Source organism: Antechinus flavipes, chromosome 2, assembly GCF_016432865.1.
Source record: "Antechinus flavipes isolate AdamAnt ecotype Samford, QLD, Australia chromosome 2, AdamAnt_v2, whole genome shotgun sequence".
NCBI lineage: Eukaryota > Metazoa > Chordata > Mammalia > Dasyuromorphia > Dasyuridae > Antechinus > Antechinus flavipes.
The window spans coordinates 353,833,134-353,851,816 of NC_067399.1; the positions used below are offsets into that span (position 1 = coordinate 353,833,134).

Genomic DNA, 18,683 nt, shown 5'->3' on the forward strand with positions numbered 1-18,683 from the left:
AAGCAATAGCAATCCCAAAAGTCTCTCCCTCCCTTTCCTTTTCCACTCCCCTGCCTCCACCCACCAAAATCGTCATTTCCTATACAACACATCAGGACTTGCACAAAGAGTGGGCGGGGGCCGTTCTTTCTCCAAGATTATATATTAATAGAGTATGGTCCAATTACTATTTAGCCTCATGTGCTTGGGACCTCAGTGCATCAACTCAAGCCTCAGCCCATTACAATTATTAATGGTACAAGTGGTTGAATGCCATGAATTCAGATCACTGGAAGTTGAATGTTAGTAAATTGTGGACTGCCTGTAATCAGCTGAATATTTAGAATGAAAAAAATCAATTAAGTACCTTTGATTTCTCTCCTCCTTAAATAACTTTTATGATATAAATTCTAAAGATGTTATGTGTAGATGTATGAGTGTTCTAATAACCATGGAAATTATAGGTAAGGTTAAAAAGAACTAAAGCCCATCCTTTTTTGGCTCTTCTCAATCTTTAAAAATGTCTCTAAACATATTTGTTCTTGGTTTCCATCTAAGGAGCTGGTGAAGTATCTTCCCTTCATTTTACTCTGTCTTTCTTATTTTATTTTTGTCCTTTTTTTGTTGTTGTTTTGTTTTGATGAAGGGAAGAACATGTATTTAAACAAGGATGGGATTCATTTAACTCCTGGTATATAGTAGGCACTCAGTATTTGATTGCTTTAGAAATATTTGCTCTGTGTGTATTTATGTTTTCTTATACATAAGTAGCTAAATATTTAAACGTAAAATTTACAGTTTTTTACTTTTAACTTTCTAAAGATAACTAATTATCCCAAAATAGGGATAGACTAAATTATTTAATCCTAAAGGATGATGGGAAAAAGAACAAATCATAAAGAATTGATAGATAATTTCATTAAAGACAATGACAAAACAACATCAAAAGTTATGGTATGCATTCAGAGAGGTCCTTAAAAAAAGATTTTATATTGTTAAATCCACTAACAAAAGAAAATTGGAACAAATCAAGAAATGAGGCATACACAAAAATTTTAAATAATCAACATGTTAATTTTTTAAAAGATAACCTGAAGATCAAAGAGGAGATAAAATACAAAATAAAAATACCCCAAAAGATCATAAATAAAAATGAGGAGCTTTAAAAAAAGAAAACTATTAATACAATAGGATCAGTAGCTAATCCAATAATAAAAAAAATTCACAACTGAAGACAAAATAAATGAATTTATTAGAAATTATTTTGTGTAGTTACATGTCAATAAAATTTATAAATAGATGAATAGTTATATAAAATATCATATTTTAAAAAGCAGTAGAGGATTGAAGTAACTCAGTTTCAGAAAAAGAAAATAATCTCAAAGGAAGAAAAATCCTACAAGCCAGATGGTACAGGTAAATTCTTTAAAACATTCAAAGAACCATTAGTTACAATATACGTAAATTGTTTACAAAATGAGGGAAAGGAAGGATGCTACTCGATTTCTTCTTTGAGACAAATATGGTCTTGATACCTAAATTAAGGAGAAAAGAAACACTATAGACATTCCCTAGTTAATATTAGTATAAAAAGATTGAATGTAAATTGAGATCATGAAAGCATAATTTAAAAGATTATATAATTGTGACCAAGTTGGATTTATACCAAGAATATATACCATATTGGTTCAACATTAGAAAAGCTATTAATATTAAAGCATATTACTAAAAACAATAAAAATAATTTTTTGTGATTTATATTTACATGATCTATATCTGTAGATTCAGAAAGGATTTGATGAAATATAGTACTTCTTTTTGTTTTTAATTTTTTTGCAAACAAGAAATAAAATTAATATTTCCATATACATTGTAAAGTAGGAGGGGAATGTACAACAAATTCAATCTCTACTATGAAAAGTTTAGTTTTCTTTTAAAATTTATAATATATTCAACATGTAATTTTCAAAACCATCCTACTTCTCTGGAATTTCTTGTGACTTCCCTTCTGTTCTCATTAAAAAAAAAAAATCTGTCTCTAGTTGCCTGTTCCTGTCTCCTACTTTGACCTCATCTCCACCTTTACCAGTTGAAAAGCAAATTACTTGAAACTGATTTGCATAGTCAGACACAATAAATTCCCATGTTGTATATAGCCAAAAACAGATGTCTTATTCTGCATTTTGAGTAGATCTTCCTTTGTCAGGATTACTACTACTGACATTCAGTAGTATACTGGTAAATATTCAATAATAGCTCTCTGGAAAATGTATTCAGATTATACTTTTAAGTGTAATCTGCATAATTAACCTTTTTTTCCATCATCTTCTTAAGTCTAGACAACCAAGTAAACAATAAATCAATCTCTGATTTATAAGTGCTTACAATTTCTGAGGTGCAAATATTCACACTGAAAATTGAACAATTGGCTTTTTTGGCCTGTATTAACTCTTAGCATATTCCTGCAGCACAGTTTCATCATTTGAAAACTCTAGAATGGGGAATGTTAATTACATTAACTACAGTTCTTAACTCTTTCAGTTATTTTTTTTTCCGTTGTTGTATAAATTGTTCTTCTGGTTAGTCTCGTTTTACTCTGTATCAATTCATTAAAATCTCCCCAGCTTTCTCTGAAATTACACTTTTCATCATTTCTTAAGGTAAAATCATAGAATAATTTATTCAACCATTCCTCAACTGATACCCTTACCCCACTTCCTTTCCCACTCCTCTCTGGAACTTCTCTTGGGATAATGAACTCTAATACTTTAGTGTGAAAAAGTTCCCTAGGGACACTAAAAATTCAGTGCCTTGTCCAGTTAGTATGTGTCAGAGGCAGGACCTACGTTTTCTTGACTACCTTTGTTAGAACATAAAATATTTCATTTTAATTCTTCCTATGAACTTGGATATTAAATAGATTGGACTTTTTTTTTTTTACTAAAGTATTTGAATTTATGCTTTTGTAAGCATACAAATGAGTATGAACATGTTTGAGTGAAACATTTTCTTTAAAATGTTCTCAAATTGTTAAGGATGGATTTGATTTTTGGAAACAACCAAAAGTCATTTGGAATCAAGTCTGGTGAATAAGGCAGATGGCTTGGCATTAGTTTTTTCTGGGGAGGGAGAAGTAAAAGGTATATGACTAATATAAAGATATGAATTTTTGTCCTGTGCTGCTGTGATTTTTTTTTTTTTTGCATGACGCACACAACTCCTCTTAAAAAGGAATTTCAAAAATATTTTAAAAGCATGACAGAATTACCTTTTAGAGGATGTTGTGTAGCCTCCCATGGTTGGCAAACTTTAAAAACCAGTCTCACTAGTTTTATATCCATATCTTAAAACAATTTACTTTTATAAAAAATCTTTACTTTATAATTTCATTTTTAATCTTCAGATTACTTTATACGTTGAATGTATACATTGATTTTGTTTATAAATCTTTAAAAAAAATAGCCCAAAACAGCATCCTGAAAATTAGTTTATCAAACATAAATTTCTGTATCTTGTAAATTTTTTTTATAGTTGTCCTAACAATTCAAAATTGATTTAGTATACCCTTCCAGTTTAAATTTTTGGATTTAATGTTTAAATTCAATGGAACTAATTCTTTGTGTTTACATAAAACATTATTTCATTTATTTCTCTATTTAGGTTCAAGAGGACCAGGACATCCTCTGGAATATCAGAGTGCTAATGAGAGAGGGGAATTATCTGATCTCCACAGAGCACCTTCAGACACTGGATCTCTGTCACCTCCATGGGATAGAGATCGCAGAATGATTATTCCTCATTCAGGTATGTAAACTTGGCTGAGAGTCTAAAAAGCAATTAGCATGGATGCTCTACCTCATTAGAAGGCACTGGTACAAAAGGAAGGGAAATTATTATTTAATAATAATACAATAATTTATACTTATTCACATGACACAGTGTCCCTTATTTAACAAAGGTTTAACACAGCATTTCTTGAAATAGTTGAGTCCTTATAAACTTGTTTGATGTTATCATATATTGTAGTATAAAGAATGCTACTGAGAGTCAACCTTCTTGGTGTTTAGCCATTATTCTGACATTGTTATACTTCGGCCAGATCAGCCTTTCTGCTTTGGCTTTCTTAGTAATAAAATTCAAAGTGTAGACTAGATCCTTTTCAACTACAAAAGCCAAGGAATTACATTTCAACAATTTGGATATAATACTTTAGAGACACAGCTATTACATAAAAGCACACTTGTACAGAAAAAATTTTATTAAAAAAATGTGCTTTGGGATAGCTAGATAGTGCAGTGCTGACCCCAAAGTCAGGAGGACTCGAATTCAAATCCAGTCTCAGACTGATTTAACTCAGTAAATTAAATCCACTTAACACTAACTAGCTGTGTCACTCTAGGCAAGTCACTTAATTCTAATTGTCTGGGAAAAAAACAAACAAAAATCCTCCCCCAGCCCCTCAAAAAAAAAAAAGTATAAAAATATGCTTCTTTAAGATCCCAAAAGAAATCTACATTGGCATTGTATCCAGTCCAAAAAAAGAAAATCATCATAGTTAATTTTCAAATTAAAATTGTCCAATTTAAAGAAGCAAATCAGTCTTTATAAGCAGGATAGCATTGTTATATGTTTTCTCTTGTATAAGTTTGCACTGTGTTTCTTGATAATTTAAGTTATGTTTATATAGAACAGTATAGAAGTTATGTTTGTAATTTTCAAAGTTTACTAGGTTGAGAACATTTTACTTTTTTTTTCTTTTAGTTCTTTACCTATTTAATGTATTGAGCATTGAAGATTTTTTTTCTTCAACAAGATTTTCAAGCAGGAGTCTTAATAAAGTTAGGTGCTGTTGATCTTAATTGTTTTTTGATTGATTCCTGACAAATTTAGAGAAAATGGAAAATAATTCTTCCTATATACATTAAAATAGTTCTTGATTTATAGGTGACCCTGTATATACTTACTATTGGTATATGATTCAGCATATGATTCAGTTTTTCCCTTTTCTCTCTTTCTTACAATATATTATTTTTCTCTCATGTAGACACCCACTCTCACACATTCAAACATGTATAACATGCGATATTTGTAGAAATTATTGATCTGGAAGGAATACTTTTCATGAAAATATAGAGAAGAAAAGTAGTACTTTATCTTAACAGATATAGGGAGGTTAGTTTGTTGGTGTTAAGGAATATTTGCTTCCCAGCTCTACATCCAATCTTGTCTCTTATTCTAGCTCTAGAAACTTTGTCTCTTAAAAAAAAAAAAAAAAATAAGACTAAGGAGGAAAGTATTCCTGTACTTAAAAAAAAAGCTACATGGTGATTCCTCTTACCTATCATCCTCTCTGCTTTTTGCACATGAAAATGTTCATTTTTGTTGATGTTTAATAAATTAAAAATAACAAAAAAATAGAATTAAAAAAAAAAGATAGCCATATGGAAATTTGGGTTCTTAAAGAGAACTTTTTTTTCCTGTTCTTTTAGGTATATTTAGCATTATATTTATATTTATGTATATATCTAGTATAAAAGCATTGTATTAATCAAAAGCTTTTTCTGCATATGTTTAGATAATCCTTTGATTTCTATTAGTTTTGTTTTTGATATGATCAATAATTATGCCAATAGTTTTGCGATTTTTAAACCAGTCTTGAATTAATGGTATAAATTTATCTGGTCATTGTGTATGATCCTTGTGATGTACTGCTGTAATCTCTTAGCTAGTATTTCATTAAAAATTTTTACATCAATATTCATTAGGGAAATTGGTCTAGAATTTTCTTTCTCTGTTTTGACTTTTCCTGGTTTAGGTATCAACAATGTGTTTGTGTCATAAAAAAAATTTTGGTAGGACTCCTTCTTTGTCTATTTTACCAAATAGTTTATCTACTATTGAAGTTGGTTGTTCTTTTAAATGTTTGGTAATGTTCTCTTGTGAAAGCACCCTTCTTTTTTACCTCTTCATTTTTCATTAAACCATCCCAACAAAATCAAGTCATATTGGTGTCCATTGTCAAGGCAGACTGCTTCTCTTCTAATATAGGAATATAAACAGTTTAACTTTACTGTCTTAAAGAGAGCTTTTTTCCAAAGACTTTTGAGTGATTATGGATTTCATTTAGGAGGTTCTAATATTCCTGAACATAATGCAATCAGTATATGTTATCCACAAATGGAAACATTTGGAAGATATCTCAGTCTATAAAGAATCCCTTGATTTGGACTGTATGATAAGTCGCTAACAATGGGAAACAATTTTTCTGATTAATATCTCACTTGATATCATGTTGAAAAGTAGCATAGTATAGAGCACTGGATTTGAAATCAAATCTTGAACTAGCTATGTGAACCTGGGCAAGTCAACCCTTCAATGTCCTTATTAGTAAAATAAGGTTTATAAGGTCCCTTACACCTGTAAATGGATGATTCTGTGATCTTTGTTGTTCTACTTGTAAAGACACTTTGTAGTTTTGTCTTATGCATGGTGTTAATTTGTTTTACCAAATCCAAATGGTTTCACATAGACAACAAACGACAAACATGGTAAGATTATATTACAGATGCATTTATACATAACAGATGTGTGATGGTAAAGAGGTGGTCTACTTCATAATGGTACTTATGAGAGACTGGTTGTTGCTGTCTAATGTTTTAATATGTAACATTATTTTCATAAAAATATGGGCAAGTATTTCTAGAAATACTTTTTATAAAGGATATCTTCTGTCATTGATTTTCTTAGAATATTTGCTTAAATATGGTAGAATAATATGTAGAGTTTGGTAACATCTATTATTCTTCAATAGTTTTATAGAATATTACAGCTTCACCAACCAAATATGAGTATGCCTATTTTCCCACAATCTTTTAACATTTACCATTTTATCTTTTGCCAAGAATGAAGTAAATGCAGTTTTAATTTGCCTTTTTAATTAGTAATTTGGAGCAAACTTTTTATATGGCTATTAATTTTTTTTTGAAAACTTCTTTTTTACTTTCTTTAATCACTTATCCTAGGAATAACCTCTTATTTACTTGATTGAATATCCTATTCTACCTTGATTACAGATTTTTTTCCTAGGAACCATCATCTTATTCTAACTTTATTAACTTTGTTCATGCAAAATTTTAAATTGTGTGTACTAAAATTAGTCTATTCTAAATCTTATGATAACCTCCAAATATTCATCAAATATATTTGAAAATCCTCTATTTCACTAAATGTCTATCTTTTCCCCTGAAAATAGTGCTTAATTTTGCTGGGCAGTTGATTCTTGGCTCCTTTGCCGTTCAGAATATCATATTCCGCTCTTTGATCCTTTAAATTAGGTCCTGGGTAATCCTGATTGTGGCTCCTTGATATTTGAATTTTTTTTTCTGGCTGCTTGCAGCATTTTCTCTTTGGTCTGATAATTCTGGAATTTAGCCGCAACAATATTCCTTGGAGTTTTCATTTTGGGGTCTCTTTCAGGGGGTGATTGGTATTCAATTGATTTAGTTGCTTGGATTTCAATGGCTATTTTATCTTCTGGTTCTAGGATATCAGGGCAGTTTTCCTTGATGATTTCTTGAAAGATGTTGTTGAGGCCCTTTTTTTTTTTTTTTTTAAATCATGGTTTTCAGGTTATCCAATAATTCTTAGATTGTCTCTTCTGTATCTATTTTCTAAATCAATTGTTTTTCCAGTTACATATTTTACATTTTCTTCTATATCTATATATGTGTATATCTGTCGATATGGATATACACACATACACACACACACACATTTTATATATATATATATATATATGTGTGTATATATATGTATGTATATAGGTATATACATATTTATAGTGATGTATAGATAACTATACATAGTTATACAGTTATCTTGCTGCACAAGAAAAGTCAGATCAAGAAAGAAAAAAATTGAGAAAGAAAATCAAATGTAAGCAAACAATAACAGAAAGAATGGAAAATGCTATGTTGTGGTCCACACTAAGTTCCCACAGTCCTCTCTTGGGTGTAGATGGCTCTCTTCATCACTGAACAACTGAACTGGTTTGAATCATCTCATTGTTGAAGAAAGCCACGTCCATCAGAATTGATCATCATATACTCTTATCGCCATGTGTAATGATCAGGTTCTGCGCTAAATGCTTTTTCTAAAAACAAACTGTGTTTACCTACAAGTAGGTAATGGGAAACACTGAGGTTCATGAAACAATAGAATTAGGGGTAGATATTCACAGAATATCCTTATTGAACTTAAAGGGAGCAGCCACCATCTAGGGAACCATTCTGCAAAAATGAGAGTGATTTGGGAAAGTTACATGAAGTTACATTTTTATATAGTCCATAAATATTTGACCTCCTTTTTCTATTCCTGAATCATATTTTTCAACAGATTTTTGCATTGAAATTGCTAAGTATCTAATTTGGAGGAACACATCAAATTTATCTTAAGTTGGTGCATAAGGTTGCAACCATTTTCATGGTGTACTTTTTGCAAATGCTTATCATGAACATGGCAATACAAGGCAACCAAATGCCCCATGAAATTGCATTTCTTATTATGTTCAGATGTACAGTAAAAATCAATTCTGCCAGCTTTTATCAGACTAGTCAATGAAAATCTATGAGTGGGGCAGGAGGACCCAAATTCAAATTTGGCTTTAGACAACAACACTTCCTAGCTGTGTGACCCTGGGCAAGTCACTTACCCAATTGCCTCAGGGGGAAAAAAAAAGAGAGAGAGAATCTATGAACTATCTTTCTATTTTAGTTTCTAGTTGTAACCTCCTTTCATCTTCTGTTTTCATTTATAGCAAAAATATCAAGTTCAGGGCATCCAGTACATATCTTGTACACACCTTGGTCATTGGACAAGGATTTAGGATTTAGAATATCACCATCTCTACAACAGAAGGAGGCTGCACATAAGCTATTTTGTATACTTCTTTGTAGAGGGCTGGAACTCTGGAGAAGTATACTTGAAACAAGGTGTTAACTCAATGGAATTGATGAGATGATGATTCTCTAGTTCACACATATACTTAGTATATGTATATACATATACATGGTGTCCTCTAGTTCATACATATTCAGTATGCTGTAATGATTTAATTGTTATAGGGTATTTAAGGGCTGAGAAGAACTGAAAATGAGATATTCCATCTTTGACTGTCCTCCTGGTGGCTCTCCTGCCTCCTGCACGCCTCCACTAAGATGAAGACTGGGTCAGACTGTGAAGGAGACAGTAAAGACCCTAGACTCTATTCCTGACTATCCTCGAGATGACTATTCTGCTGAGACCAAAGGCCCGTCCAGAGAACCCCCAGAAAGCTAGCCTGGACATTACATTTCTTCTTATCAGGGGTTACCCACTAGTTTTTTATCTTTACACTAATTAGCTAGGTTGGTTCCTGGAAAGCTAGATGTAGGTTGTTACTGGTTCTTGAAGCCTTGCCAGTTTGGCAGAACCTCATAGATAACTTGCAGGCTGCCACAGCCTGTAAGTGCCCTGAACGCCTGATCAGGCATCCAGTGTTAGCCACAATGTCTCTAATTTGCTTGAATTCTTGAGGCATTATGTTTTCTCCTTTGAGCTTACAGATTCTCTCATTGACTCTTCAGGTATTGGTCCTTGTCATTGCATCCATTCTCTCTCTCCCAGCCTTAATGTTAGCCCTCAGCACTATAGTGTGAGTTCTTTTCCTACTTTTCCCTTTGCTCTTTTGTTGTATCTTCTTTCTTCAGTTTGCCTATAAATAGGGTGGTGTTGGCACAGTGTAGAAATAAAAAAAATACTGTGGAAATAAGAAACAATTTATTAGCAAGTATTAACAAACATGATCTCATTCTTATGAGTAGAACTCTGATTATTAAGACTCACTGTGCTGGCGTATAGTTATTTATCAGTTTAGGTAAAAGTGATATACTTCTGCCATCAGTATAATTTCCATAATTTCATGTATTTACATGTTCACTTACAATTAGATGATTCATAATGCTTTTTTAAATTGCAGCATTTTCTCTTTGGTCTGATAATTCTGGAATTTATTTGATACTGATATTTGAATTCAGCCATGAAATTTAGGGGGTGTCAGAAAGAACTGAGTCATAAGGGATTTTATCCATTAGGGAGATTTTTTTTTTCCAACAAGAATTCCCACATTCTCAGTTGCTAATCCTATACTATAGTGTATGAGGAAGAAAAGTTTGAGAGGTGTAAGAGAAGCTGCCCACCAAGGTTATAGTTTTTTCCATGCCACTTCAGTATCAGGATTGCTTGGGAACAGTTGTAAAATTAGTGTCACTCATACTCTGCCTGCAGCTAGATGATTTTTTTTGCGGGAGAGGGGGAGAAGAAAGGAGGGCTGATTTTTTTTCCTAGTGTGCTTAAAAATTCTTCAAATAACAAAAAAAGTTCTAATAAGTTGGCATATGCAGAGATGGGCAGTAAGGCAATAAATTTTATGAATTTATCTTTTAGAAATATGAATGAGAGGAATTTATCCTTTTGAGAGGAGTAATTAAAAAGTATCATGTATTTATTATTGTTTAACTTATGTCTAGATGAGGTGGCATCCTCAGAAATGGAATCCAACAGGAATGACAACAAAGATGATTTTGGTGTAAGTACTGAAAACATAATTTTATCTTAAAAATTTTCAGCATCCTGTTCATTAATCTGCTAAAAGCTACTTCTGTTTGGAAAAATTTATAACGTACCTTCTATTTATAATTATAACTATGTTGGTATCTTCTGACTTGTTTTAGGGATTTTCTACTTTTATAAATTTGGGGTTTAGGGATGTAATAATTTAACTTCCTCTTGATTTTTCCTTACATGCATGTTTCAAATTATTTTTGTCTAACATTGCATACTATAATACTATTTAATATTATTTATTTCATTTACTTTTAGTGTTTAATATTATATGTTTTATATTATTTTAAATGATATTTTTTATTTTATATTTAAAATATATTATATTTAAATGTATTATTTTAAATATTATTAAATGTATTATTAAAAAAATTAACTTGGTAAAATTATCTTGTTTGATTTTGCAGTTTCCCAGTATACTTACTATTAAAAAATACTTTTTAGAGTTGCTTCTTAGTGCTCTTGCATTGTGATTATACTTTCTCTTTTTAAATCACTCTGTTGACCACAGCTATTTTCTGTTTAGTTAATGAAGTATGCATTAAATCCAAGAAAGCTATATAGTATGTTATCAGGAAAATTTGTTGAAATCATCTGAGAAGATATTTTAGAATAAAATATCTACTGAGGATGTGTTAGAGCCTTACTTCCTAAAGTTACTCAAAAATCACGTACCTTACCCTCATCAGGAAATAAAATTTTGAACATTCACCCTAAGTATATTTATTAATTATATGCATTTTCTATTGTGTTAAAAATGGTTACATAAATTACTAAACTTACACAAAATAGAAAATTTTAAAGGCAAGGTAAAAATGTAATAATATTGATTCTAGAATCAATAGAGAATCAATAGGGAGTTTATAGTTAGAAGAGTGACATGAGCAAACATGCACTTTAACAAATTACTTTGGATTTGACATTTTTGAGGATGGATTGGAAAGGGATGAAACATAAAAGTAGGGAAATGAAGTAAGAGCTTATTGCAATAATCCAGGTTAGAGATGATAAGGGCCTGAACTTGGGTTTTGACTATGTGGGGAGAGATATCTCCCTTTTGAGAAATATGTCATAGGGTAGAAACAAGATTAGGCAATTGATTGGATATGTGAGGTGAGGGGAAGTAAGGAGTCAGGGCTAATGCCAAGGCAGGATACTTAGAAGAATGGTGGTGTCCTAAACAAGAACTGCAAATTAAGAGCAAAGTGGGATATCCAATAGACAGGAAGTAATTTGATCCTGCAAGAAGTCTTGCAGGAAAGATTAAGGATTTATACATATCTGGAAATAATCTGCATGGAAATAACTGATGAAGTCACTAAGTGACAGTGCACAGAGAAAAGAGGGCAGGGAACATAGTTCTGGGCTAAAAAATATAATATAGATTATAATTCAGTAAAGGAGACTGGGAAGGAACAATTAGAATGGCAAAATGAGAACTAGGAGAGAAAATTGAATGAGTACCCAGAGAAGAGAATAAATGTCCAGTGGAATAAATCATCAAAAGTGTGAAATATGAAAGTCAAGAAAATATGATCAGCAAATTCAATTAAGTTGAGCAGTCAAGGACATAAGGAGAAAGATGAGAACCTGGGAGACCAGAAGGACGATTGATGAAAGGAAGGAGACCAGAAGGGAAATTCAGAAGAGGGAGGTAAAGTTAATGTAATAATAAGTAATCCATGTCTGCTCATCTTAATGCTGCTTATTTTTTTCATTGAAAAGTGAAAAGACTCTCAAGGAATTACTCACTACCACTGCCCCAGAGCTCAAAATCCAGTCTTGTGAAGATAGGGAGCTGGGAATAGGAGGAATTAGTTTTACTTGTACCTGAATTAAATCCAAGCAGCCACTCTGAACTTCACTGATCATGCCATACCCTAGAGGAGGGCAAAGAAGGAATAGGAATGGGTAAACTTTGTGGTCCCTCCTAGACATAAGATTTTATGAAAAAGATGTGTTACTTTTTCTGTCACTGTAGTAGTTTGTCATTTGTTATTATTAACAGAATTTAAATATGCCTGACCCATCTCTCGCACCTCAAAGTGAAGTAGCTGGCCCAGGTTTTGTTCCACCACCTCTTCCTTTAGTCCGAGGTCCTTTGTTGCCAGTGGATCCAAGAGGGTCAAAAATGAGAAGAGGACCTCCCATTACACCCCCTCCTCCAGGAAATATATATGGACCTCCTCGGGGCTATTTTCCAGCAAGTAATTTCCCTGGCCCACCACATCCTCAGTTACCAAGTATGTACCTCTTTTTTTTTTTTTTTTTAACTTATGTTTATTTTGTAGAGAAAAGCATGTGTCCATTCTTTCTGTATCCAGTACTATGGTTAAATTTTTGTTTTTGAATTTACCATTTTCTCCTTAAAGGAAAACTAACTTTAATACTAGGATTAGTATATTTGATTAGTATCATTCAATTATTTGTTTTTATTCTTTATATTTATTTTTTATATCCTTGTATATTTACTTGTTGGTCTTTTTAGAAACCTCATTGAGGGTAAAGATTGTTTCTTTCCTTGTACTTGTATGGCAGTGCTTAATCAATATGTCAGACTGTTTAATTAATCATTTGCTTTTAAAGTAAAGTACTTCTGGTTTGAAACAAAAAATGTTTTAATGGATTGCTTACCCAGGAGACACATTATTTTGGCAACTACATAAAGTAAATATAACTTGTATTTTGACATTTAAAATGAGAATGATTTATAGGTTGTTTTTAAGACCAAATCAGAAAGTTTGTGGGATCATATTTTAGACTAAAATAATTTGCTAAATGTCCTTGTTCTTTTTGGGGTTTCTTGAGAGTCTTTGGAGGTCTTTGGGGAAGTCTTCCTTTCAGTTCAGAAAGTAATCACCTAGCTCTGAATCTGAGCTCTCTGTCTCCCAGGAGAGCCACCACTGAAGTTGGAAATGAATCTCTCACCTTGGCTCTGAGAGCTTGCATGCTCTACACTGAGGATAAACCAATCATTGTATCACTAGAAAACCATTGTTTGTTGTAAGATTAAGTCAATCATACTCAGTTTAGAGAACTATTAAGCACCATGCTAAACTAGATAACCATTGTCTCATCAATTCCACTTAGTACCTTGTAAGAACCCTTGTTTCATGAGTTCAGAGTTCTGGCCCATAACAACTTTTGTCAGCCAATCAACAAAAATTTAAGCACTTATGTGGTAGACACTGTAAAATGCTTGGATATAACAAAAGGCAAAAAAGTCCTTTCTTTAAGGAGTTTACATTTTAATAGGAGACACAACTTACAAATAAATGTGTATATAATCACTATGTAATTGGAAGCTAGTCTCAGAGAGATGGTACTGAGGAATAGGAAGGGAGTGGATGAAGCCAGATCTCCTTTAGAAGGAAGTCAAAGAAGCTTAGGAGGTGGAGGCAACAAAGTCTTAGTGGTCACAACCTGTGCTGTGGGGAGATAAGGACTAAAAAAGTAATTAGGGCCAGTTGCTAAAGGGCTTTAAGTGTCAAAAAAGACTTTCATCCTGGAGATAATAGGAGCCATAGGAATTTTTATTGAAGGGGATTGTGAGAGATAAGTATGAGTGAAATGATCAGACCTGCTTCTTAGATTTGTAAGCTTGGGTGACTTGAAGGATAATGGTACCCTCAGTATAAATAGGGAAGTTTGGAACAAGGATAGATTTGGAGGGAATGGTAATGACTTTAATTTGGACAGGCTTGATTTGAGATGTCCAAGAGAGATTAGCAGTGGATATAGAAATCTGGGAATCATCAGCATAGAAATGGTTATCATAAACATGGGAGCTGAGGAAATCACCATGTGAAATAGTATAGAAAGAGAAGAGAGAGAGAAAAAAAAAAAAAAAACTCAGGACAAGAACCTTTAAGGACATACCTGCTTAATGGCCTTGACTTGAGATGAATATTTTGTTTCCCCTCTTCATCACAATTCACTATGTAGGAAAAAAACAAAAAACTCCACAAAAGAATAACAATTTTAAAAAATACAAAAATTCCCCTTGAGACAAATATTTTCACAATTCCATTTATCTTTTCTTCAACATGAAACTTTTTTTTACTAAAATTTTTTATTTTCAAAACAGATGCATAAATAATTTTCACCATTGCAAACCCTTGTGATCCAAATTTTTTTCTTTCCCTCCTACCCCTTTCCCTAGATGGCAAAAAATCCAATATATGTTAAACATGTGTAGCTCTTCTATACATATTTCCATAATTATCATGCTGCACAAGAAAATCAGATCAAAAAGGAAAAAATGAGAAAGAAAACAAAATGCAAGTAAACAACAAAAAGAGTGAAAATACCATATTGTGATCCACACTCAATTCCCACTCTCTGCGTGCAGATGGCTTCAGGGTTGGTGCTCTATCTATTGTGCCAGCTAGCTGCCCCTGAATGATGAATATTTTTTTAAAAAAATACTATGTAGCGGAGAGAAGTAGGTGACTCAGTGGAGGCCCTGAGCTTAAATTAGTCCTCACATACTGTGTGACCCTAAGAAAGTCACTTAATTGATTTTGATTGCCTCAAAAAAACCAAGCAAACCATGAAGTGACTTTTTTTTTTCCATTTTTTTAAATTATAGCTTTTTATTTACAAGTTATAAGAATGGGTAATTTTACAGCATTGATAATTGCCCAACTTTTATTCCAATTTTTCCCCTCCTTCCCCCCAACCCCTCCCCTAGATGGCAGGATGACCAGTGCATGTTAAATATATTAAAGTATAAATTAGATACAAAATAAGTTTACATGTCCAAACCGTTATTTTGTTGTACAAAAAGAATCGGACTCTGAAATATTGTACAATTAGCCTGTGAAGGAAATAAAAAAAAATATGCAGGCAGGCAAAAATATAGGGATTGGGAATTCAATGTAATGGTTTTTATTCATCTCCCAGAGTTCTTTCGCTGGGTGTATCTGGTTCAGTTCATTACTGCTCGCTTGGGACTGATTTGGTTCATCTCATTGCTGAAAATGGCCAGGTCCATCAGAATTGATCATCATATAGTATTGTTTTTGAAGTATATAATAATCTCTTGGTCCTGCTCATTTCACTCAGCATGAGTTCGTATAAGTCTCTCCAGGCCTTTCTGAAATCATCCTGTTGGTCATTTCTTACCGAACAATAATATTCCATAATATTCATATACCACAATTTATTCAGACATTCTCCAATTGATGGGCATCCACTCAGTTTCCAGTTTCTGGCCACTAACAAAGAGGGCTGCCACAAACATTCTTGTATACACAGGTCCCTTTCTCTTCTTTAAGTTCTCTTTGGAGTATAAGCCCAGTAGAAACACTGCTGGATCAAAGGGTATGCACAGTTTGATAACTTTTTGAGCATAGTTCCAAATTGTTCTCCAGAATAACTGGATATATTCACAATTCCACCAACAATGTATTAATGTCCCTGCTTTCCCACATCCCCTTCAACATTCCACATTATCTTTCCCTGTCACTCTAGCCAGTTTAACAGGTATGTAGTGGTATCTCAGGATTGTCTTAATTTGCATTTCTCTGATTAATAATGACTTGGAGCATCTTTTCATATGGCTAGAAATAGTTTCAATTTCTTCGTCTGAGAACTGTCTGTTCATATCCTTTGACCATTTATCAATTGGAGAATGGCTTGATTTCTTATAAATAAGAATCAATTCTCTATATATTTTGGAGATGAGGCCTTTATTAGAACCTTTGACTGTAAAAATGTTTTCCCAGTTTATTGTTTCCCTTCTAATCTTGTCTGCATTTGTTTTGTTTGTACAAAAACTTTTCAACCATGAAGTGATTTTCATAAATTCTTCCTGACATGGCCATTCATAACTCTGAATTTGCACAGTGTAAATCACAATTCCAAAGTATTAAGATCAGTTTTACTGAAAGAGCTTCTTGACTGTATGTGGTGTTCTCTTCTTTAAAATATAAGATGATTCTCTCTGGGAGCACGTTTCTTGGGAAGGTTTTCTGGAGGCAGCTTTAGTTTCAGTTGAAATTAATAATCACCCCAGATGCAGCCAGGTGATAAAAGTTCAAAAGTTTATTTCTTATCTCTTTCCAAGCCTAGTTAGCTTTCTTAGAGGCTTCTCTCTCTCCTTGGTTCTAAGAGCTCTTGCAGCTTTATCCTTTGCTTCTGCCTCTGCTTCCTTCAGCCTCCAGCCAGCACAAAAGTGGAAGATGGAATGAATCTCTTTTGCTGCTGAGGAGAGGGCTTCTGGCTGAACTGATTTGACGCTCCCTTCCAATCTTTTCAGCTGAACTCCCGACTGAGCCTCTGTCTGTTTCTTATATATGATCTCCTCTGAGAGAGTGGAATTATGGATTTCCTCCCAGAGTGCTCCCTGGCCCTAAGAGCTTCTTGCTTATATGAGCTCTCTAAAGGTGTGAACACAAGCATTGTTTTTATCAGTTCTACTTAGTACCTTGTTTCTTCTGGCCCTTAACATCTCCTTGTAAGATCAGATCAATCATACTGAACCATGCTAAATTAGATAATTATTGTCTCTATCAATTCTAATGACTTTACACTAAATTAGATAATTATTGTCTCTATCAATTCTAATGACTTTACACTTTGGATTCTAACAACTGTTATTAAGGTTATTGAAGGTTGTTTGGGTATGGTATAAGACCAAAAAAGGGAATCTCTGATCTAAGTGAAGCACAACAGATCAGTGTCTGTTTTCTTTTTTGTAAAATAAATTTTGACTGTTTCAAGATTATTTGATTTTGCTTTGGGAAGAACTATAGTTGATTTAAAGTCATAGATACACCTTTATTATTGTATATAAGATATGACTATGAATTTCATTGTTTCAGAAAATTATTTGTAGTCAGTACAATTCAATGATATATAGTCAGTACAATTCAATGATATAAACAATGCTCATGTCATATGTAAAACATATAATCAAAATGTAATTTTTCTGGTGTCATTTTAACATTAAATATGTACTAAGATACTATAAACTATAGCTGTGACTTATGTTTCATTTTTCATTTATGATGCAGTGGAGATATTTCAAACTAACACATCTTCTGCTATCACTCTTTAAACAGTGAGAAGTGTCTATCCACCTAGGTCCTTTCCTCACTATCCTCCCTCAAGAGATGGATTTTTCCCTCCACCTCCACATCCTGAAAATAGAAATGAGCAATCTTCAGGCTTATTTCAGCCTTCAAATGAGCCTGCTGCTGATCATCAAGAACCACAACAAGAAACTTGACAGTTTTTGTTTCATCAAAAGTAATTTATGATGTACTTTTTAATCATCTCTCATTCTCAGTTTAAATAACTAACTGCTATTACTTCTTTTACTGTTCCTCAAATTGAAGCTTGATGAAATAATAATTTTCAATGTATGCTTTTGTAAATAAAGATGATTTAACTGAGTATTATGAGTAATTTCTCATTTTAAAAACACTTCTTAATCACTTGAAATTTTGCATTTAACTTAGTTAACCAGGTTACCATAAATGCATATATAATAATGCAAGTTTTAATCACTTTGAAATTGCTAAGCCTATTCTTGTGTGCTGAGCACTCTTTATTTATTTTGGTTATAAGGCAATAATGAAAGCAAGTTGATGTTTATCTTCAGTTGGTTTAACCAGATTTATTTGGCATAGAAAATATTAATTAAAACAGATTATTTCTAATTATGACTGCATTAAGTAATTTTAATCCTGCACAGGGCTTATCATAGCAATTATTATAATTCTGGTATAAATCAAAAATACCCTTATTTCCAATTAAACTTAAGTGACCAAAATAAAATAACAAATGTTCAAATCAAAGTTGTACACATTTCAAAAAAGAACAGAATTTAAATATGTAAGATATGAAGAGTTTCAAAAGATGGTTGGACTACATGGCTTCTAATACCTCTTTCAACTCTCCTAAGATTCTAGGAATGAAACTTCATGGGGAAGTTCAGAGTTAGGGGGTTCTCCATGACTGATCAACTACAGATTATCATCTATTGGTAATTGGAACTGTCTTTAAAATTGAATCTAAAGCCTTTTTTTTTTAGTAGT

At 32.5% G+C, this 18,683-nt stretch overlaps 1 protein-coding gene across 8 annotated transcripts in view; it reads left to right on the plus strand.

Annotated features, from left to right (window-relative positions):
• The window catches only part of MIA2 (MIA SH3 domain ER export factor 2), a 134,592-nt gene extending 116,553 nt beyond the window's left edge, over positions 1 to 18,039 (plus strand). For all 8 annotated transcript variants that reach the window (XM_051978057.1, XM_051978060.1, XM_051978058.1 and 5 more), the window contains 4 exons: positions 3,640 to 3,783; positions 10,545 to 10,603; positions 12,647 to 12,881; positions 17,706 to 18,039. In XM_051978057.1, coding sequence (XP_051834017.1) covers positions 3,640 to 3,783; positions 10,545 to 10,603; positions 12,647 to 12,881; positions 17,706 to 17,872 — 605 coding nt within the window. In that variant the 3' untranslated portion in view covers positions 17,873 to 18,039. The remainder of the gene's footprint in view (positions 1 to 3,639; positions 3,784 to 10,544; positions 10,604 to 12,646; positions 12,882 to 17,705) is intronic.
• Positions 18,040 to 18,683: the final 644 nt, after the last annotated feature.